The sequence below is a fragment of the Marmota flaviventris genome, chromosome 17 (assembly GCF_047511675.1).
Source record: "Marmota flaviventris isolate mMarFla1 chromosome 17, mMarFla1.hap1, whole genome shotgun sequence".
In the NCBI taxonomy this organism is placed as follows: Eukaryota; Metazoa; Chordata; class Mammalia; order Rodentia; family Sciuridae; genus Marmota; species Marmota flaviventris.
Window position 1 is genome coordinate 62,320,399 of NC_092514.1, and position 23,809 is coordinate 62,344,207.

At 38.0% G+C, this 23,809-nt stretch overlaps 2 protein-coding genes and 1 non-coding gene across 6 annotated transcripts in view; 2 read left to right on the forward strand and 1 right to left on the reverse strand.

Moving 5' to 3' along the window:
• Positions 1–23,809, reverse strand: part of Wipf2 (WAS/WASL interacting protein family member 2) — a 117,252-nt gene that overhangs the window by 74,241 nt on the left and 19,202 nt on the right. The gene's annotated exons all lie outside the window — the stretch shown is intronic.
• The window catches only part of LOC139702515 (leucine-rich repeat-containing protein 37A-like), a 38,538-nt gene that overhangs the window by 12,621 nt on the left and 2,108 nt on the right, over positions 1–23,809 (forward strand). The window contains 6 exon segments of the mRNA XM_071603861.1: positions 9,379–9,450; positions 10,171–10,245; positions 11,554–11,672; positions 13,792–14,865; positions 14,868–15,604; positions 15,964–16,068. Of these exon segments, the coding sequence (XP_071459962.1) occupies positions 9,379–9,450; positions 10,171–10,245; positions 11,554–11,672; positions 13,792–14,865; positions 14,868–15,604; positions 15,964–16,068 (2,182 nt within the window).
• LOC114084527 (small nucleolar RNA SNORA51) lies at positions 5,466–5,597 on the forward strand. Its single transcript, XR_003581332.1, has one exon. It is a non-coding gene; the product is annotated as a small nucleolar RNA SNORA51 (small nucleolar RNA).

Below are 23,809 nucleotides of genomic sequence, written 5' to 3' on the forward strand. Positions count from 1 at the left end.
GAAGTCATGAATTGTATGTAGGCAGTAGGAATCTTTGAGGTGTGAGAAAGATGATGTTTATGATATAGTGTAAAAAATATTTGTAAAGAAAATACATTGCTCTGACCTAATTACATATACTTTCTTTCCTGACTACCCTCAACAAGAAGTATGGGTTTTATTTCCTTTCAGCTCAAAAGGGAATTTTGTTTTTACTTATTTATTTGATTTGTTTTGTTTTTCGGTGCTGAGGATGGAACCCAGGGGCCTTGGGCATTCTAGCCAAGCACTCTGGCACTGAGCAACATATACCCCTAACCCTGAAAGGGATTTAAGACTCAAGGTGAAAGTTCTCCCCTCAACTCAATTTTGGAAAAAATTGTTCACCTGTCTCGTGGATCAGAAATCCAGGTTCACATGGTTCATTTTGGGTTCCATGAAGGGATGGTTATGGTATGCCTGGAGCTGGATTAACTTTTCCTTCAGATGCTCATTTATTGCAGCCACCTCCTCCCCTTCATCAATTTGCTGAAGCCTAACTTGGGGAAAGAATATGGAGGGTCTACTTTTCAAACAAAGCAGGGATGAGTGGTGGGTCAGAAAAGACTCAAAATGGAGGAGGCACCAACTTATCTCTAGTTTCTGTGTTCATCTGAACAGAAAAAAGCATTTGCTTCATGATGAGAAATCAGAGCCAACTGGCAATGGACATTAACACTCATGCAGTGCGAATGGAGCTCTGCCTCTCAGACCAATTCATAGTTGCTTTCATAGATTGGCACAATGAGCCAGACAAGGTGCACAGCTGTGGTCCCAGCCATTTGAGAGGCTAAGACAGGAGTTCAAGGCCAATCTGGGCAACATAGTAAGACCTGTCTCTTAAAAAAGAAGAAAAGAGCTGGGCACAGTGACACATGCCTATAATCCCAGCAGCTAGGAGGCTGAGGCAGGTGGATTATGCATTTAAAGCCAGCCTCAGCAAGTTAGCAAAGTCCCTAAGTAACTCAGTGAGACCTTGTCTCTAAATAAAATACAAAAAAGAGCTGGGGGTATGGCTCAGTGGTTAAGTGCCCCTGAGTTCAATCCCCAGTACCAAAAAGAGAGAGAGAAAAAAAAAAAGATTGGCGCAATGGTCACGATCCACCGAGTGTGTATTGGGAGCTGAGCACTTTTGTTTTGGGTAAAATTTTTCTAATAGATAAAGCCATTTTGCTTCAGGAAACACTTGCCATAGTGAGAGATAAGCCTCTTAAATTTCTTTCCAAAGGCAACTTGCCAAGGGAAGATGCCAGTAATTTTATGATCAATATGAATGTACTGGGGTGTTTATAAGTTAAAATACCAATTTTCTCTGAACTATAAAAGTTTGTACAGAGGTCTCAGCTGGTGTAGATATATCATGAATTGAATGGAACCTAAGTTCTGGGTCTCCTCCCTTGCTCAGGTCTCTTGTAAGGTTCTGATTGGGGCCCTCGCAATTTCTTTTTCTTTTTCCTTTTTTTTTTTTTTTTTTTTTTTGTTGGTACTGGGGATTGAACTCAGGGGCCCTCAACCACTGAGCCACATCCCCAGCCCTATTTTGTATTTTATTTAGAGACAGGGTCTCACTGAGTTGTGTAGTGCCTCTCCATTGCCAAGGCTGGCTTTGAACTCGCGATCTTCCTCCTTCAGCCTCTCAAGCCACTGAGATTACAGGCGTGTGACACCACACCCGGCCCTCCCAATTTCTATATACATAAATTTTGCATGTTTTTATCAGAGGTCATTTCCCAAATTAGATAAGTTTCAGGCCCCACAAAGTCTGGATTCACCTCTGGGTTCCATGTAATACAACCTGGTAAATCTCTCGAATAAGGCCTTTCTATTATTGACAAACACTGATGCAACAACTTAGCAGTATGTTAGACTATTTTGAACCTGAAAAAAGATGTGCCAAGAGCTTATTAGTAAAGTACCACTGTTTAAATGGTAGTAATAATCATATCTCTTCCAGATGAAATCAGAAATGAAACATATTATGGAAAACTAGTACTGGTTGATAATCCTAAATGTTAAGTATACTTTTTTCCCCCTGACTTTAAAGTGCTTCTCCTTCATTCACCTACACAGGTCCAGACTGATGGCTTATTTTTTAAAAATTCTTTGAGTTACTTCATTGGTTCTAACAATACAAGCTCCATGAGTTTAGAAATTGAAGGACTCTACAAGGTAGAAAGGCAGGCTCTATTCAGATAGAGCACATTCACATGCTGACTTGTCTATGACACATCAATATTGTGCCAAGAACATAAACACAAAGAACGAATAAGAGGGAAATCCAAGATTTATCCCTGTTTTTTATTCCACTACTGAGAATATCCATGCGGTAGGTGTGTCCACACTATAAAAGCAAATTGAGCTACGGTCCCAGAAACACCCTATTGCTCCTCCATAGTCCACTAGCACCAGTTTCCTACAGACAGCTGTAGAGACACAAAAGTTTGCATGCTTCAGGGTATGGTCATCACTTTTTGGTTTGTACTGGAATCCTGGCAGCTTCTTTCAGATTCAGAGAGGCATAAACATTAAAGATGAAAAAAGAGTTCAGTTCTGTCCTTTGGGGTGAGTTAGGTTGGTTTAATCTGTAATGGTTCAAAAGTTTTGAGAGTCTCATATCCAGTAACTATTATACCTTTCTTCTCCCAGTTGCATCTTATTCTTCCCACCTGTGGACACAGGCATCTTCTCTTCTCTCCTCTTGGAACCTTAGTAATTCTTCCTCTGCCCATTACATTTATTTAATGCCTAATTTACTAGTTGTTTATTATGTTCCAGGCACTATATTAAGTATTTATACAAATGAGATGACATACCGAAAAGCCTTAGAATAGTGCTTGACACATGATAAATATTCAAAACATGTTATCTTATTTTCCCAAGAACTCTTGCAATGTTGATATTATTATTTCCCAGTTTTCTGATGAAAAAGTTGAAATTCAGAAATCTTGCCTAGGTTCACACTGTTAGTAAGTGGCAAAATCACAAACTTTACAAATAATTTTCCATGCAGCATTTGTTTCCTTGTAATAGGAGCTGGCTGATAACAATTTGGCTCTTTGTGCATTGTATCTTGACGTTGGCTTCTGATTTGCATAGGACTTTTGGAGCAGAGAGCTCTGTTTCCCTTTGAGAATTCTGCACTTCTAGAGCTATGGCCATACCACCTCTGGGCATCCCCAGGGTTCCTGTTCATTGGCCAGTGCATATTTGACATCATCACAGCCTTCTCTGGGCCCAGCCCATTCTAGATGCCTTAACATGTTCTTTCATTTAATCTTCAGACTGCCTGATGTGAGGAAAATGCTACTAATAAGGCTCATAGATGTTTGTGACTCAAGTCACTTCAGTAGAAAGTGACAGAGTCAGAATTCAAACCCAGGTCTGCCTGATTCCAGGGTCCTTGCTGCTTCTTCTGTTCCTCACTGCCAGGGAGTCTTCTTCAAGGTTCTTCTCAACACTTTCAGATACAGGCTTGCCATTTCAGATTCCTTTAGTCTTTGCCTTTAGAAAGGACTGACGTGGTGCAGTCGGAGGTCTTGTATTGAGGAGCTTCATGTGGGCAGTCATTTTCTTATGGCTCATGGACCTATGTAGATGAACAAAGGAAAGGGGTTACTCCATCCCCAAGTACTTCAAACATGCTGGAACAGGGTGAGGGCTACTCTGCTTATTTCTTTGACTACCTTCCTCAAAGGAACCAGTTTCCCTGCCTGCCTTGTGATTCTAGCATAGATAGATAGTGTTGGAGTTTGTCCTATTTTAAGTTTGTTTTGACTGCCTGCTTTGGACATATTTTCAGCTAAAGCTGTTAGGATTTCAGTACATTCAGGACAGTGATGACGCTTCAGTCCTCAATTCTTCTCTGTCTCCTCAGTTAATAGAAAGGAAACATAGCCCATCTGTCTGGACCTGTATAGAAGAATTTGGAGAAAAAAAAATAACAGATAAGAAATGTTCCCTTATTTTGTGAGCTTACCTTTATTCTGTCCCATTGTTCCTACAGCAAAAGGCTTGAGCAAACATATTTGAGTTTTCCTTTTCCAATAAGGTATGTTTTTAAAATCACTTAAAACTGTACTTCTCAAGCTGGGCATAGAGATGCACATCTGTAATCCCAGTTACTTGGGAAGAGCCTACAGCAAGAAAATCGCAAGTTCAAGGCCAGCCTTAGCAACTTAGTGAGACCCTATCTCAAAATAAAATAAAAAGGGCTAGAAGCTGAGTGTAGGGGTTCATGCCTGTAATCCCAACAGCCCAGGAGGCTGAGGCAGGAGGATTACAAGTTCAAAGCCAGCCTCAACAATTTAGTGAGGCTGTAAGCAACTGAGCAAGATCCTGTCTCAAAAATTAAAAGGGCTGGATGTGTAGTTTAATGGTTAAGCACCCCTGGGTTCAATTCCTGGTTCAAAAAAAAAGTGGTGGCAGGGACAGGCTGGAGATGTGGCTTTAGTGGTAGAACACTCCTGGGTTCAATCCCCGGTAACACAAAACAAACATACAAACAGGCAATGCATCTCAAACTTTGCCTCTGAGACAGTCTTTAAGGCAAAAAAAAAAAAAAAAAAAATTAGCCACTGGTACTCCCACAAAGGTATCAAAAAGGCAATGGATGAGGAGTCAGTGCACCTTAGTTTATCTATAAAATCAGGGAATTGAGGGATAAATGGAAATGATCTCTAGTGAAGTGTCCACTCTGAATCTACAAATGTTCATATGTTTGGTTCATGAAAAAGAGTCACTATAGCGTGTTCCAGCTTCCCCCTCACTCTCTCCATTGCACAGGTACAACCTTAATGAAGAAAATGATGCTCTAATACAGGAGGAAAAAAATAGGATAATCTAGATTGTGGCTTCATGTTTTAATTTCACTAGGGACAAAGACCCCAGTGTCAGTTGTAGAAGGGCTGTCTGTTGAGAGGAAATGCTGAGATGAAGGGCACAAAGCCATGTGCGAACTGCTAAAAAAGAGAGAAGCACTGAAGAACTGAGATCATTTTAAAGGAAAGATAATAACAAACTTTGCTACATTCTTCTGGCTACATATTGCTTTACAGTCATTCTTAAAGGCTAGTGGAAAGGGAACAGGAGGAGATAGAGGTGTAGGAGCTTACTTTTACAGAACACACCAGCCATCTTACAGGTTTTAATGCCCCCACTCATGGCAGAGAATGTTTAAAGCCCAAGTTTGGGAACAAACCTGTGTCATTCAAATTTTTTTGTCTTTATAACATCACAACTAGTGTTATAAATTGGGCAAGTTAATGAGACTGAAAAATATCTGGAAAAATGCACTAGGCAAGAACAAGCTATGTGGCTGCTGGCTTCACCAGTTAGTCACTTTGACCTTAGTCATGGAAGAGTATGAAATGTCACTCCTCTTTATTCCATCTACTGACATGATTAGGCTTATAGCAATTGGTGTTCTATACATTAAAATATGGTTCTTTTCCCTCCTCTTGCTTACTACAGGCTGTGTTCTTACATTAACCGTACAGAAAGAGGGAGCAGAATAAGCCGACCCCATGTACATTTCAACCCAGGCCCTGTGCCTGCTCTGTCTTGTGAATGGGGAAACATGGAAATAAGAAAATTGATATAACACACCACAAAAAAGCAACATTACAAAGCACAATTCAGGATATTCAATGCATTCATAAGGTTGTGCAACAATCACCATTATCTACCTGAACGTTTCCATCACTCCAAAAGGAAACATGGTTCCAGTTAGCTATCACTTTCTCTTTCTTTCTCCCCACAGTCCCTGGCATTCACTACTTTCTGTCCTTCTGGATTTGCCTATACTGGACATTTCACATAGACAAGTTATATTGTAATGGCCTTTTATATCTGGCTTTCACATGGTTTATTGTTTCCTAGGTTCACCCTTGTAACAGTTATCAGTACTTTCTACAGCTGAATAATATCCCATTGTATAGATGTACCATTATATCAATTCATCTAAACATTAATTAATGAATATTTGGGATGTTTCTACTTTGAGGCTATTATGAATAATGCCAGTTTTTGTGTAGACACATGTTTTTAATTCTAGGGTGCATACCTAGGAAGGGAATTCTAGGGTGCATACCTAGGAAGGGAATTGGTGGGTCATGTGGTAACTATAGTTAACTTCTTTGAGGAATTCCCAGACCGTTTTCCACAGTGGCTTCACCATTTTACATTCCCAGCTACAAAGTATGAGGGTTCGGGTTTCTCTGTATTTTTGTCAACACTTGTTATTATCTGTCTTATTTTTATTTAAAGCCTTATATTAAGGAACAATGCTTAACCAGTCTTTCTCTTCATAACATTATGAGTATAAAGTAGTATCTTGTGGTTTTAATTTGCATTTTCCTAATGACTTGAGAAACTGAGCATTCTCTTCATGAGCATGTTGGCCTTTACATATCTTATTTGAAGAAATGTTTATTCATGACTTTCCCCATTTTAAAATTGAGTTTTTTTTTTTTTCTGAGTTATAGGAGTTCTTTATACATTTTGGGTATTCTGTGTATTATCAGCTATATGATCTATAAATATTTTATCCCCTTCTATAAGTTGTCATTTCACCTTCTTAATAGTGTCCTTCAAAGCATAAAAGTTTTAAATTTTGATACAATCTAATTTACCTAATTTTTCCATTGGTTATTTATACTTTTGGTGTCATATCTGAGAAACTTTTAACCTAAAACAAGGTTGTGAGCATTTACTCCTATATTTTATCCTAAGAGGTTTTTTTTTTTTGTTGTTGTTGTTGTTTTGGGGTACTGGGGATTGAGCTCAGGGGCACTCAACCACTAAACCACCCCCCAGCCCTATTTTCAATTTTTTTTTAGAGACAGGGTCTCACTGAATTGCTTAGCACCTCGCTGTTGCTGAGGCTGGCTTTGAACTCATGATCCTCCTGCTTCAGCCTCCTGAGCCATTGGGATTACAGGGTGCACCACCGCACCCAGCTGGGCTATTTTTCAAAGCTATCACTGAGCTAGAGAGTGAGGAATGGAAGAACAACACAAATCTCACTGTTCGTATAGAAATTCAGCTGTTTTTCAGGAATAAATGCTTCTTAGTTTGCTGTAAGCCTTTGATTAAATTTCCAGAACACTGGAAAAAGTGATTTTGACCATTTTGCCATTTTGTTGTTGTTGTTGCCTTTGTGGAGGGATGTATTTTCAGATATCCTTACTCCACCAATTTTCACTGATGTCACCTATAAAAAGGTTTTAAATCTCTACAGTCTCAGTTCTGTGGGCTAATTATTTAATCATGGAAAATAATTAGGGAAAAGAAGTAAAAGTATAATTCTCATAGACTTTTCCAGATGAGCAGATGAAGTTTATCGAGGCATTTCTGAATTTAGTTCTCTCAAAGCTAAGGTTAAAGTAACATCTGTCTTCTGTCTTAAACCCCCCCACCCCTTTTTTTTTTTTTTTTTTATATGGGCTTTGGGGTCAGAAATGAGTTCAAATTCCAGCTTTGCTTCTTACTAGTTTGGTGGCCCTAGGACAAGTTATATAACCTCTCTGTGCCTCAGTTTCTTCATTTGTAAAATGGGGTCATGATAACATTTACCACATAAGCTTATTATGAGGATTAAATATGAAATGCTGATCATAGATGCCTGGCAGCCTAATAGATGTTAGCTGCAATAATTATTCTTAAAAACTATAATAGCAGAAAGATCAGTAGAGTAGAAGGGAGAGAACAGGGGGAAGGAGAAGAGGGGGAACAGGGAGTACTAGGGACCGAATTAGAGCAAATTATATTACATGCTTTTATAATTATGTTAAAATGAATCCTAAAATGTTATGAATAATTATAAAGAAACAACTAAAAAAATGTTCTAGCCAGGTTTAGTAAGACATTCCTATAAACTCCAGTAGCTCAGGAGTCTGAGGCAGGAGGATCACAAGTTCAAAGCCAGCCTTAGCAACTTAGTGAGGCTGTATCTTTTTTTTTTTTAAACATATTTATTTATTTATTTTTTTAGTTATTGGCAGAACAACATCTTTTGTTGGTATGTGGTGCTGAGGATTGAACCCGGGCCGCACGCATGCCAGACGAGCGTGCTACCACTTGAGCCACATCCCCAGCCCAAGGCTGTATCTTAAAACATAAAAAGGGCTAGAGATATGGCTCAGTGGTTAAGTTCCCCTGGGTACTATTTCTGGTGACCCCCCAAAAAGTGTTCTGTAGGAATACACTAATGATTCTTGAGTAGAGTTAAGCTAAAGTCAGATTTTCTTTTTCTTTTTTCCTATTTCTTTTGTCTTTTTGTTTTCTGTTTGCTTGCTTTAATGAATTGAAGAAATATCTTTCAGTATTTTAAAGTAAACATTTGCATAAAAATAAATTTACACTGGGAGGCTGAGGCAAGAGGACTGCAAGTTTGAGGCAAGCTTCAGCAGTTTCAAGGCCAGCCTGGGCAACTTATCAAGACCCTGTCTCAAAATAAAAAATAAGAAGAGCAGGGTATATAGCTCACTAGTAGAGTACCCCTAGTTCAATCCTGCATACAAAAAAAAAAAAAAAAAAGTTTATTTCTGGTGTTTGGCACATTCCTATAGTCCCAGCTACTCCAGAGGCTATGGCAGGAGAATCACTTGAGCCCAGGAGTTCAAGGCCACCCTGAGCAACATAGTGAGATCCCATCTCAAAAAGAGAGAATTTATTCATTTTATTTACATGTAAACATAATGTTATTTATTTATTCAACAAACATTTACTAATACCTAGAAAATTTGCTGCACTATACCCGGCACGGGAATGACAATGATAGTAAAATGAGATCCCTGCCCTCTCCCTGCCAGGAGACTGACAAGTCAGCAGGTGCTATGGGCAAAGGCTCTGAAGTGATAGAAAAATACCAGTGACAGTAGGTGCTGGGAGCATGACTTCTACCAGTTCCATTGCTTAGTTTTATCCCCTTTCCTTTGACTTCCAAGCCAAGGAATTGGTTCTATATTTTTTCTTAACTAAGTGAATTAGACCATGAAATGTTTTAAATTTCTAAAAATGAAAGACAAACACCTTGAAATATGGAAGGCACTAAAAATACTGTTTCCTATAGGGCAAGGGCTTCCTACTAGTATAGTTACTTCTAGGGTTTTTGACCTGAAAATTCTTTGCCATATTTTTTTCTTTGTGTTCACTTTTTTTCCCCTCCTTTTTTCTTTTTCTTTCTCTTTTCCACTTGATCTTCTAGAGAGCTGGATAATTCCCAAATAAAAAAGTGCCTTATGAAATTCTAAGGGTGATTTATATATAAAGACAAAATATTTTTTAAACATATAAGTTCTTTATAAAAAAGTAGTCTCATGCATGTTGAAAATATAATTTTAATTCCATTGCATGTTTCAGAACTCTCAGTCATAATCCTCTGACAACTGTTGAAGATTCATATCTTTTTAAATTGCCAGCATTAAAATATCTGTAAGTATTACAACAATTTTAAACTCAAGATATGATTTCTGCTCTTCTTGTTTACTTCATCAAAGGGTTAAGTATTTTGTATTAATACTAAAAAGTCATAATTTTAATTTTAATTAGTTACTGGAGAAAAATGTTATGGTAAAGAAGAGTTAAGGAAGGATATATCATGGGGCAAGACAGCCATCAGAAGAAGGCAGCCATATTAAAGAACACTTACAGATATGGAACATGTAAACACATGTAAGAATATATTATTTATCCCAGAAAGCACAGAGGAATACGTGTATATTATTTTTAAAAAAGAAAAAAAGAGGGGCTTGGGTTGTAGCTCAGTGGTAGAGCGCTTGCCTTGCATGCGTGAGGCACTGGGTTCGATCCTCGACACAACATAAAAATATATAAATTCAGATATTGTGTCCATCTACATCTAAAAAAAAGAAAGAAATGATGCAATATGAAAATAAGAAGTAAGATGATGGTTTAAAAAAGATGTAAGTTCTATGTTTCAATGCCAAGATCATTATTTGATGGTGCAAATAGTAAACTTACGTATCTTCAATAAGAGCTTTATGGAATTATCTTCTATGCGAAATAAACTCTTAAGGCAGCTTGTTTTATGAGAAGCCAAAATAGAAAAGTTATCACATGTCCTTGAAATATTTTTTCAAGTATAGAATATTTATTGGGGTTCATCATGAATATCTTGGCTTTCTCTTTCAGAGACATGGGAACAACTCAAGTATCACTTTCGACAATTGAGAATATCCTCCTGATGACTCTTGAATTGGAAAAACTGTAAGTTTTTTTTTTTCTTAGATTTATTTTACTTGATATTTTTTAGGTCTCTTTTCATATCTTGAATTTAAAATTATTTTAATACATTATTTTCTTAACTTTATTGAGGTATAATTTTCATGTAATAAAATTCACACTGTAAGCATACAGTTTGATGTATAGTAATGTAGTTACCACCACCTGATGATATAGAACGTTTGTCATTCCCAAAATAGCCCCTTACATCGCTTTGTATTCATCCACTCCTCCCACCACCAGCCCCTACAAACCACCAAATCTTTTATCTTTCCCTATAGTTTAAAATTTTCCAGAATGTCTTATAAATAAAATCAACTAGTAGTAGATTTTTAGCTTCTTTCACTTAGCATAATTCTTAGCATATCTACTATCAGAATAGAAGAGTTGCAGTTTCTCCATGTCTTCATCTAATCCTTGTTTCAAGTTATTCCTTGTTTCAACGAATGATATTTTTTTAGCCTTTCTACTAGTAGGAATGTAGTGGTATCTCATTGTGGTTTTAATTTGCATTTCTTTAATAGCTGATGATATTTAATATCTATTTTTATGCACGTTTCTTCTCTTTATGCTTTTACATGTTCAAAGTGTCCAGATTTGGCCAATGTGATCTCTATTGTTGTTTAACCACACAATGTGAGTTAAACTAAGCTATTTTTTATGCCCAGAATAATGTCTACCATTTACCACTCTCAAGCGGAATTGAGATATGGACTCCAGTAGTTGGAGACTTATTCAGATCCTTCTTAGAATTCTATCTTCCTGTGCACTCCTAACCCAGAGCAAGATTTTAAGTTGAAAGGAGATGCTTTTTACTGTCACCCAATTCTAATTTCTTTTTTATTTAGGCCTTCCATACCCACTGCCATGCTTTCCTTTCTGGTGGGCATCTCCCTCCTCCTTCCTATATATTTACAGTATTCGAGAGCCACATGCCAGGCACCATGGCACATGCCTATAATCCTGTCTGCTCAGGAGGCTGAGGCAAGAGGATCATGAGTTCAAAGCCAGCCTCAGCAACTTAGCAAGGCCCTAAGCAATTTAGTAAGACCCTGTCTCAAAAAATAAAAAGGACTGAGAACACGGCTCAGTGGTTAAGCACTTTTGGATCCAATCCCTGGTACAAAAATAATAATTAGAAAAGCAGTTTACCATTGGTTTCTATCCAACTTGTCCAGGCTATATGTATCAAGAACTCCTTTCTACACTGTCCTGTGGTAGCCTTGGACTGTTCTTCTACTACTCAAGTAACTCCTTTTCCATTAACTTAATCCTCTGTGTTTCTATTTATAGGATCTTACCTAGCCATTTGGCCTGCTGCCTCTGCCAGTTTAAAAATAATATTGAAGTTGTCTGCAAGACAGTGAAGCTGCGATGTGACAGTGCATGTCGGACAAACAATACACGTTGCCGTGAGTCTGAATTGCCTGATGAGAAATGTTTTAACTTTTGTTTTGTTATTCAACTTTTAACTGGTGATCATAGATTTTTCAAACTAATGATGAAACTGCTTTATTTTTATTTATTTGTCTAGAATTCAACTCCCTAAATTTCTGGATTGCTCTCTTGCTCAAAGTGAGGTTTTCAGCTATAATTTAATAATATAGCTATTCCATATGCCTAAGGATGAAGAGAAAGGAATAGAAGGGAGAAGGAATAATATTAATGGCCACACATGGTGTCCTGTGCTTTCTGCTTGGTACTTTGTTTTCCAGTGATAACTTATTCATATAGTACAATGCAGTTAGTAAGCTGTTTTTTTTATACACTAGGTCTCAAGTGTCCTCTGCCTTATAGGGCAGGCATCAATCTATTTTGTTCTGTTTGTGCAACTTTATAAAAGAGAATAAATATTTTATTTGAAGTCTAGGAGTTTCTGATTCTATAATAAGAAATTGCACCTAGACCATCCAACTCTGAACTTCTCTTAATCTCAAACTTTTCTATCCTCAGGTAATTCATGTGCTTTCAAATGTTTTTCTGTGTATTAGGTTTATTAGCACCAATTTCATGACTTTCAAAATGTGGTTGCTTTCATATCCAAATAGCTCAAATATAGGTCTCTACCAGTGATCTTGGGCAAATTATAACTAATAGCACTTTGCTACTTACATGCATATAACTTATTTTTCAAAATGATTTTTCACCAGTTACATTATTTCCTTTTTCCCCAGAGGTGAGCAGAACAAGTATTTTTCATCTTCATTTACAGATAAGGAAAACAAGATGGGAGGTGTCAAGTGCTATAGCCTTGAACCCAGGTCTTCTGTACCCAATTCTAACCCACATTCCTCTTTTGTCTCCAACCTTACCTCCTCCTTGACTCTCACCACACAAAAAAATACTTTTAGCTCTCCTGGGAAAGAAACCAGCTATTGCTGGGTATGATGGACTGTAATCCCAGTGGCTTGGGAGGCTGAGGCAGGAGGATTGTAAATTCAAAGCCAGCCTCAGTAACTTAGTGAGGCCCTAAGCAATTTTGTGAGACCATGTCTCAAAATAAAAAAAATAAAAAAGACCTGGGGGTGTGGCTCAATGGTTAAGTGCCCCTGGGTTCAAATCCCAGGTACCAAAAAAAAAAAAAAAAAAAAAAAGGAAAAAAAAATCCAGCTACACAATGGTACACTTGACCTCATTTAGCTAGAAGCTTTGGATGATTCCCAGAGCTAGAATTGCTAGTTTTCACATCTAATATGAAAACAGGGAAGGCTTCTGACAAAAATAGCTTTTCCATTACTGTACTTCAGAACCTCAAGTATTGTTTATCCAGAAAATGCTGTTATTCTGTCGATTTATTGCACATTCAGTATTGGCATAGAACCAGGCAAATTAAAAAATCTTTTAACTCACATCCCAGATCCCTGACCTAATTTAGGGAAAGAACCAGTATGGATATAGTGGGGTGTTTTTTTTGTGTGTGTGTGTAGAGGCATCTGTTATGGAGCCTAAGATGTATGGGGAACAGGGGCCAGGTGAAGGAACTGGGTGAGTAGGTGGAAAGGACATGTTCAGATGAGGGAGGATGTGTTAACAGAAAGAGCGGAGCCTGTGCTTTAGCATCTTGGTTCTTATTCTCCTTGGAAGAATGTCCTTTGTCATGATCATCTGTGATGTGAAGGAACATGACACACTGAAGAGGTGGATAGAGGAAGCCTTGTGCCCCCTCTGTATCTGAGTGGGGACAGCATGGGGTATGTAAATGTAAGGAGACACAGCTGATCTGTAGAGAATCTCTCAGAGCCCATGAATATTTCTCTTCTAGTCTTGGGCTTTTATTGAGTATTGGGCAATTGGCTGTCCTAAACAGAGTTCTTATACACAGTATGGAATATTCTGAGTTAAGTAGCACTTTGTCAATAAAGATGTCTTTTTTTTCTTTGTGTTGTTGCCATTTCATAGGTTTAATTATGAAATTATTTTTCTTTCTTCTAAATGACACTTAAATGTTTGGCTGGAATGTATGGCTGTGGACTGACAAAAAGCTGTCCATCAGTCTTCTGTTATCAAAAGTAGTCTCTTCTTTTTTGACAGTTCAAGATGCATCTGTAGGGAATGCAGAAGGATCATTCATGAAGGTGTTACAGGCCCGGAAGAAGAACACTAGCACTGAGCTTTCTATTGAGCCTGAAAAGCCAGCTTCAGATAAAAATGGTGTCACCTTTTCGGGATTCTTAAATGAACAGCTAGACTTCAATGATGAAAGTGATGTTATAAGTGCATTAAATTACATATTGCCATATTTCTCAGAGGGAAATCTAGAAGACGTAGAGTCAACATTATTACCATTCATTAAACTGCTTTTTTCAAACATACAAGATGGAGGTAATGCCATGGAATCTTTGAAGAACAATACAAAGAACTCCTCTCTTTCAACTGCATCCAACAATTCAACTTATAAAAACAAATTAAAGAAGCTTCATTTTCTGGAAAATTTGTTAGATGCAGAAATTCAGGAAAAAATTGATGAGGTGAAAAAAAAAGAAAAAACTGCCATGCTTATGCAATCTAGGCTTTTAGGTCCCAAATTTAAAAGCCAAATCTTTCAAAAGAGATTGGAAACTGCCCAACCACAGGAAAACAGCCTAGCAGAGATTGAGAGTACAAAGAAAAGGCTGCAGAGAGTAAACAGAGTCATCAAGGGGCCGAAGGGCATACGGAAAAGACACCTCAATGAAATGAGAAAACAGAGTATGGGAAGGAAACAGAGTGCCTGGGCACTTGCGGAGAATGTTGCCCAAGAAGGCAGGCTCAGGAGACCAATCCCAAGGGAACTAGAGCAGCTTCACAAGGTGCGGAGGAGGCCCAGGAAGTTAGTGGGAAACTCCCTCCTGGACGCTTCTTTTACAAATGAACATAAGGCAGCAGTCTCTTCTTTTTTGAAACAATACTCCTTGGGCAAATCTCCCACCTCCTCCATTTCAAAATTACAGCCTGAGATTAGAAACAAAGCAAAAGACTTAACCTACACCCTTTTTGTTTTAGAAGATGCAAATGCTCGAGTTAAAAGCCTAAAGGCTGATAAACCAGTCATACGTTCCAAAAAGACTCACAGCTTTCATAAAACTTACCCTCTTGCAGCCCACAGAATACCCAAGGCCAAAGTGAGTTCAGAAAGGATAATTTGCACAATAGACTGATGCTTGCAAAGAGGCCCCCATTCTCTGCAATAAGGAGCCTCATAAATTCCCCCCCACGAGGGGCCTTTTCATCTTTAGGAGACCTGAATTCTCAGGAGAATCCTTTCTCAGGATTATATGCTCTTTCAGAACCTATAGAAAGTGTTCCTGCAGAAAACAATACTGCAAAAATTCCTTCTGAAGGAACTATTTTTGAAGCAAACATTACTGTGTTGGATGAACCCACCTCTGAAAATGCAACCTATGAAAACGCTGGTGCAGAGGCTGTAGATTCTGCTGTGACTCCTTTCAACATAATGCCAACTGTTCAACAAACCAATGAGACACAATGGGAATACCTCAACGCGAACACTGACTCACAACCCAAGCCTGAAGACTTATCCTACCCATTGACGGCATCCCCAGGTGATCAGTTTGAAATTCAGCTAAACCAGCAACTTCGGTCCCTCTTCCCCAACAATGACGTGAGAAGGCTCATTTCTCATGTTATTCAGACTTTGAAATTGGACTGCTCTGAACCCTATGTGCAACTGGCCTGTGCCAAGCTCATCTCCAGAACAGGCCTCCTGATGAAGCTTCTCAGTGAGCAGCAAGAAATCAAGGTGTCCAAGGCCGAATGGGATACGGACCAGTGGAAAACTGAGAACTATATCAATGAGAGCACAGAAGCCCAGGGTGATAACAAAGAGCATGAGGAGACAAGTGAGGTGAGGGAAACTATTGAGCAAGAAGCCCAGACTTTTTCATCATTTAGGGTATACAATTGAAGCATTCAAGCAGGAAGACCAGGGGCTTCTAGTCCACATCTTGTCTTGGCCACATAACTTTGCCCAAGACAGTGATCCCCATTTTGTTCCATTAGAGAATAAAGTGGACTTAACACACAAGATAAACAAATAATAGGAAGAAAAATGTGTGATAATAAGATGTAACATATTAAATTTGGTGTGTTCTTTAAGAAACTGCAAGCTATTCACCTGGAAGAATGGAAATTTTGAATAGTTAACTTTCATCCTTTCCAGTCTCTTTTTTACTTAATAAAAATCATTCTTTTTCTTTCTTTTAGCTCACAAAAGGAGTCCCCGGATATGGTTATAACAACAAACTCATCTTGGCAATATCTGTGACTGTAGTGGTGATGATTTTGATTATAATTTTCTGTGTGATTGAGGTAAGGACAACAATCAATTCAGGTTTCCAGAATACATCTTATCATTGTAATAGATTTAGAACGTATACCCTGAAAATCAAAGTTCCTTCCCCACCTACTACTTGACATTTCTCTTCAGTCACTAACACTGAGTTATGCTTTGTTCTTTTATTGAAAAATATATTCTAGGGATTTTTATTTATTTTTTTTATTTTACTTTTTGGTACCAGGGATTGAACCCAGGGGTGTTTGAACATTGAGCCACATCTCCAGCCCTTTTTTGTATTTTACTTAGAGACAGCGTCTCACTGAGTTGCTTAGTACCTCGATAAATTGATGAGGCTGGCTTTGAACTCACAATCCTTTTGCCTCAGCCTCCCAAGCAGCTGGGATTATAAGTGTGCTTCACAGTGCCCAGCCCCAGACTTTTAAAGGAACTTCATTTCCAGGGAATCTTTGAGAAATTGAAACCAAGAGAACAAGCTATAATTTCTTAAGAAATTAAGACTAATATGGCCAGAGATGTCATCGTAGCAAAATTTGTCCAACCCAAAACCATGTCCACAATTTGTTACTCTCATTTTTGTAAAGTTTTGATGTACTTTCATTCTACCACTGATTTCTTTCCTTGTTACTGAAATGACAAGAGATGACTTCACTCTCAAGCAGCAGTCATTACCCTGGGGTAAAAGGAGAGGGCTAAAAGATCAAAGTGCTATATGTAGACTCAGTGGATCCACACAGCTTCCTCCTCCTCCAGTGTGTGAGGTATTGTCTAAGTAGGTGTTCAGGTAAAGCACTGCAGCTAAATTCTCATCAGGTTACTCCAGAGCAGGTCCTAGTGATAATAGTATATTCCTGGCTCTGGCTTCTGTTTACCTTCTGTTTGCTTACATGATGGTTTATTACTTTTCTCAATAGGCAGGTTTAGAATATTAAGAGTCATTTAATAAGCTGACAATCTTGATTCTACCCTCCCAATTCAACCATCCAACTTAGCTAGTTTGCCTTTTCTACTGTAATAGCAGTCCTCCATTCCAGCCAGAGCAGCCTCTCCATATACCCGTCACACCATGCTCATTCCTTGCCTATCTAAAATTCCCTTACTTTGCCATGTCTGTGGAAGTTTTATGAATCTGTAAAAAACCAATTCAAGTTCATCTTTCTTTACAAAGCCTTCTCTGAATACCCCAGTTCTCCTGGACCTATGCCAACTATGAGATTTGTTTCCATTTCTTGAGGTGATTGTGAAGCTTTGTCCCTCCCCTCATAATTTAAATTTTTGGTAAACAATTTTTTAAAAGATGACTATAGGAGAGAGAAACACCAACATCTCTGTTCCATTAATGGAGTGGAACAGAGATATATAAGGATCAGATGGCTCAGACTTGAATAGAAACCTGACTGAGTATATTACATATCTACAGAAAAATAGGTCCAGGCCAGGAGTGATGGCACACACCTATACTGCCAGTGACTTAGGAGTCTGAAGCAGGGAGATGGCAAATTTGAGGCCAGTCTGGGCAACTTAGCAAGACCCTTTCTCAAAATAAAAAAATGAAAGGGCTGAGTAGCTAGAGTAGGCTGGGTTCAATCCCCAGTACCAAAAAAAGAAAAGAAAAATATATCTACAGGAGAGCTGGTCAGTAGTAAAAGCACAGAAAAGACAAGAAAGAAACTGGTTTGAGAGCTGGGGTTGTGGCTCAGTGGTAGCGTCCTCGCCTAGCATGCATGAGGCACTGGGTTTGAACCTCAGCACCACATAAAAATAAAGACAATAAAGTCCATCAACAATAAAAAATATTTAAAAAAAAAGAAAGAAACTGGTTTGAATAGTGCCCATCCTAACATTTTGCGAGAGTAGCAATGGATCCCTGGGCAGGTGTGGAGTCAGTTTCACTGGCCGGACAACCCCTGGCCAGGAGAGGAGATGAATGGATCTATCTACCTTAGCCCTTTTGTTCTAATTCTATTCTCACCAAGTAGCTTTCCAGTTGGGCTTAAGTATGCCTCAGAGGCCTCTCTACAGAGAAGCAATTCCCTTGTGGTGTAGACAGATGTTCTGTTTGTGGAGCAGAAGTATTTCTTACTATCAGGTCATTTTCTGGCAATCTGTGTTGGGGTCAGTCCTGTAGCATCTATAAGGTGAGACTTCTCGGAAGAAAAGAAGTAAGTTCTCTCTTAGTGAAGACAGAGTCAAATTTTGAGCCTAAGGGGGTGCTTACACATGGGGTCAGTTTGCAAAAAGCCTCTGGGAAGATTATCACTGGCCATTGCACAGATGGTATGATCTGCATCTCTGGGTGGCATGTGGCCTTTCTTGAAATTTCTGTAAAATTTTATACTGATTTAAATTTGTTTATACAGCTGGGTATCATGGTGCATGGCTATAATCCAGTGACTCAGGAGGCCAAGGCAGGAGGATCACAAGTTCAAAGCTTGCCTCAGTTAATTTAGTGAGGCCCTAAGCAACTTAGTGAGACTGTGTCTCAAAATAAAACATAAAAAGGGCTTGGAGTATGGCCAGTGATTAAATGCACCTGGGTTCTATCCCTGGCCCCAAACAAATTTGTATGTACAATTCAATCTTATATTCGTGTTTATTTATATTTTTATTATTTCCTCTCCCCAATTAGATGATGAGCTCTAGGAAGACAAGGGAGGATGTAGTAGTAGATACTACTATAGTGGACAATATGGTGTTCAAAAGAAAAGAGATGAGATATTATGTCAATTCCACAATGAGGAATCATGTAAATCCAGTATCTGAAGTAGCATACAGAGTCTAGCAATAGAGAGACTCAAGTGATCCTAAGACGTTTGCATATATTTATATGCATGCATGTTATGTGTTAAGAATCAAACCCAGGGCCTTGGATATGCTTTGCCACTAAGCTACACTCTCAGCCCCTGAGACTTTTTATTTATTTATTTATTTTTAATTTTTTTTATTGTTGGTTGTTCAAAACATTACATAGTTCTTGATATATCATATTTCACACTTTGATTCAAGTGGGTTAGGAACTCCCATTTTTACCCCGTATACAGATTGCAGAATCACATCAGTTACACATCCATTGATTTTCATATTGCCATACTAGTGTCTGTTGTATTCTGCTGCCTTTCCTATCCTCTACTATCCCCCATCCCCTCCCCTCCCCTCCCCTCTTCTCTCTCTACCCCCTCTACTGTCATTCATTTCTCCCTCTTGTATTATTTTCCCCTTTCCCCTCACTTCCTCTTGTATGAAATTTTGTATAACCCTGAGGGTCTCCTTCCATTTCCATGCAATTTCCCTTCTCTCTCCCTTTCCCTCCCACCTCTCATCCCAGTTTAATGTTAATCTTCTTCTCATGCTCTTCGTCCCTACTCTGTTCTGAGTTACTCTCCTTATATCAAAGAAGACATTTGGCATTTGTTTTTTAGGGATTGGCTAGCTTCACTTAGCATAATCTGCTCTAATGCCATCCATTTCCCTGCAAATTCTATGATTTTGTCATTTTTTAATGCAGAGTAAAATGTGTATAAATGCCACATTTTTTTATCCATTCGTCTAATGAAGGGCATCTAGGTTGGTTCCACAGTCTTGCTATTGTGAATTGTGCTGCTATGAACATCGATGTAGCAGTGTCCCTGTAGCATGCTCTTTTTAGGTCTTTAGGGAATAGACCGAGAAGGGGAATAGCTGGGTCAAATGGTGGTTCCATTCCCAGCTTTCCAAGAAATCTCCACACTGCTTTCCAAATTGGCTGCACCAATTTGCAGTCCCACCAGCAATGTACAAGTGCACCCTTTTCCCCACATCCTCGCCAGCACTTGTTGTTGTTTGACTTCATAATGGCTGCCAATCTTACTGGAGTGAGATGGTATCTTAGGGTGGTTTTGATTTGCATTTCTCTGACTACTAGAGATGGTGAGCATTTTTTCATGTACTTGTTGATTGATTGTATGTCCTCCTCTGAGAAGTGTCTGTTCAGGTCCTTGGCCCATTTGTTGATTGGGTTATTTGTTATCTTATTGTCTAATTTTTTGAGTTCTTTGTATACTCTAGATATTAGGGCTCTATCTGAAGTGTGAGGAGTAAAGATTTGTTCCCAGGGTGTAGGCTCCCTATTTACCTCTCTTATTGTTTCTTTTGCTGAGAAAAAAACTTTTTAGTTTGAGTAAGTCCCATTTGTTGATTCTAGTTATTAACTTTTGTGCTATGGGTGTCCTATTGAGGAATTTGGAGCCCGACCCCACAGTATGTAGATCGTAGCCAACTTTTTCTTCTATCAGATGCCGTGTCTCTGATTTGATATCAAGCTCCTTGATCCATTTTGAATTAACTTTTGTGCATGGCGAGAGAAAGGGATTCAGTTTCATTTTGTTGCATATGGATTTCCAGTTTTCCCAGCACCATTTGTTGAAGATGCTATCCTTCCTCCATTGCATGCTTTTAGCCCCTTTATCAAATATAAGATAGTTGTAGTTTTGTGGATTGGTTTCTGTGTCCTCTATTCTGTACCATTGGTCCACCCGCCTGTTTTGGTACCAGTACCATGCTGTTTTTGTTACTATTGCTCTGTAGTATAGTTTGAAGTCTGGTATCGCTATACCACCTGATTCACACTTCCTGCTTAGCATTGTTTTTGCTATTCTGGGTCTTTTATTTTTCCATATGAATTTCATGATTGCTTTCTCTATTTCTACAAGAAATGCCGTTGGGATTTTGATTGGCATTGCATTAAACCTATAGAGAACTTTTGGTAATATCGCCATTTTGATGATGTTAGTTCTGCCTATCCATGAACAGGGTATATTTTTCCATCTTCTAAGATCTTCTTCTATTTCTCTCTTTAGGGTTCTGTAGTTTTCATTGTATAAGTCTTTCACCTCTTTTGTTAGGTTGATTCCCAAGTATTTTATTTTTTTTGAGGATATTGTGAATGGAGTGGTTGTCCTCATTTCCATTTCAGAGGATTTGTCGCTGATATACAGGAATGCCTTTGATTTATGCGTGTTGATTTTATAGCCTGCCACTTTGCTGAATTCATTTATTAGTTCTAATAGTTTCTTTGTAGACCCTTTTGGGTCTGCTAGGTATAGAATCATGTCACTGCAAATAGTGATAATTTAAGTTCTTCTTTTCCTATTTTTGTGCCTTTAATTTCTTTGTCTGTCTAATTGCTCTGGCCAGTGTTTCGAGAACTATGTTGAACAGAAGTGGTGAGAGAGGGCATCCCTGTCTTGTTCCAGATTTTAGAGGGAATGCCTTCAGTTTTTCTCCATTCAGAATGATGCTAGCCTGAGGCTTAGCATAGATTGCTTTTACAATCTTGAGGTATGTTCCTGTTATCCCTAGTTTTTCTAGAGTTTTGAACATAAAGGGATGCTGTACTTTGTCGAATGCTTTTTCCGCATCTATCGAGATGATCATATGGTTTTTTAAATGTAATCTTTTAAAATTTAAATCACTGGGGGGCTGGGATTGTGGCTCATCGGTAGAGTGCTAGCACGGGCTAGCACAGGCAGGACTGGTTTGATCCTCAGCACCACATAAAAATAAAGGCATTGTGTTTTGTTCATCTACACCTTAAAAATAAATATAAAAAAATATTCAAATCATTGGAGAAAAAGTGAATTAATAGTAATAGAAGCCTAATGAAGGAGCAAGTAATAAAATATGCCTACTTTTCACCTTAAACATATTTCAGTAAATGTTAAAAAAAGAAAGAAAGAAACCATGATAGTAGTAGAAGAAAATAGAAGCAATATTTTTTTTTTTTATAACCTGATGGAAAAGAGCTTTCTAAGTCTGATATCACAGGCAGAAACCTTTAGCAGTCTTTAGCAGATGTGACCATCCTATCTCTGATGCCCATTAGCAAACAGTATGTATGGATGTGAAGCATATAGAACAAACAGTTTCCACATGTTATTTTATTTAATCCTCACAAAAATCCTGTAGGATAATATTATAAACCCTCTTTTACAAATGAAGGAGATCAACTGACCTGGGTGGCTAACCAAGAGCAAAATTCCAGTTCCTATTACAAAGCCTGTTCACCTCCTTAAGAGACAAAAATACTGGGAAATATTTGAAATGTTGAAATACAAAGAAAACCATTGCAAACCATTGTAAGGACTAACATGGATTTATAAAACTTTTTTTATACTAAATATGTTAGTCCTTAAGAAAATAAATCCATAAGAAAAAAGACAAGGGGGAGGGCTGTGAAGAGTAGGTGTGTTTCTAGTCAAGCCACCCACCTCTGTCACCAGCACTGCCTTGTGGCCATGGATGAGCTATTGTTATAACCAGTGGTCTCTATTACCTCATGGAATAAAGGTGATTTCAGATACTTTCTTCTACTGCTTTTCTAACATTGCATTTTTATTTATATTTTTAATCCTTCTGGAATTTGTGTTTTGTTTTAGTATGGTTGGAGTAGGGAATCTTTCCCCCCCCTACATGATTACCCAGTTGTTTCAAAACTATTTTATTTTATTCTTAATATTTTTTTGGTTGTCAATGGACCTTTATTTATTTATTTATTTATTTGTTTGTATGTGTTGCTGAGAATCTAACACAGTGCCTCACACATGCCAGGCAAGTGCTCTACCACTGAGCCACCACCCCAGCCCTTAAAACTATTTTAATTAATGGTTGATTCTTTCTTCACTGATGTAAAATACCATCTTTATCTGGACTCTTTTTTCCCATTGATCCAGGTGTCTTTTTCTATACCAGTACTAACATCACACCACTTAATTCCAGTTGCTTTATAACATATTTCAAGCTATATATTTGGTAGGGCAAGCTCCTGCTCTCCTGATCATTTCGTACATTTCATCACTATTCTTATATATTTTCTCTGCCAAAATAAAACAAAAACAAACAAACAAACAAAAAAACTGTCTTTGAATTTGAATAGGACTAGATTGAATTTGAAAATGAATTTGCGAATTAACATCTTTACAACATTCTGGGAACATGTAATCTCATGCCATATATTCATTTCTTCTTAATGTGCATTTATTTATTTATTTATTGTGGTGCTAGGGATTGAACTCAGGGGCACTCCACCACCGAGCTGCACTCCCAGTCTTTTTTATTTTTATTTTTTAGAAGGAAGCATTTCCTTCCATATTTTAGTTTTATGCGGTAAACCAAGTGCCTCACGCATGGTAGGCAAGTGCTCTACCACTGAGCTACAATTAAAAAAAATTTAAAAAATATTTTTTATTTTAAGACAGGGTATTTCAAAGTTACCCAGGCTGGCCTTAAACTTGATCTTCTTGCCTTAATATCTCGGACTGCTGGGAATATAAGTTTGTGCCACCACATCCAGCTGAATTTTAGTATTTTCACTACATAGATTTTTTAAATTGGATCTTTTTAGTTATACATGACAGTAGAATCCATTTTGATATATAGTTTCAGTTCCTTTCCCCATTTATGCCCTCATTTATTTTTCATACTGCATTGGTTAAGACCTCCTCAATGAGGTTGAACAGCAGCAATAACAGGCATCCTACTCTTATTCTTGATTTTAAAACGACACTGTTGTTTAAAGTTCTGGCAGACATGTTTATCAAGTTAAGTAGTTCTTTCTTTTTCTACTATTAAGTGTTTTTATTAGGAATTATCTGTTGGATTTTATCTAAAACAGTCAATAAAATATATTAAGTGCCAGCTGCATGCAAGACCCTAAGCTAGGTACTATGGAAGAGTCAGAGAACCATTAAAAGGATAGAATTCCTGCCCTCAGAAAAGTTA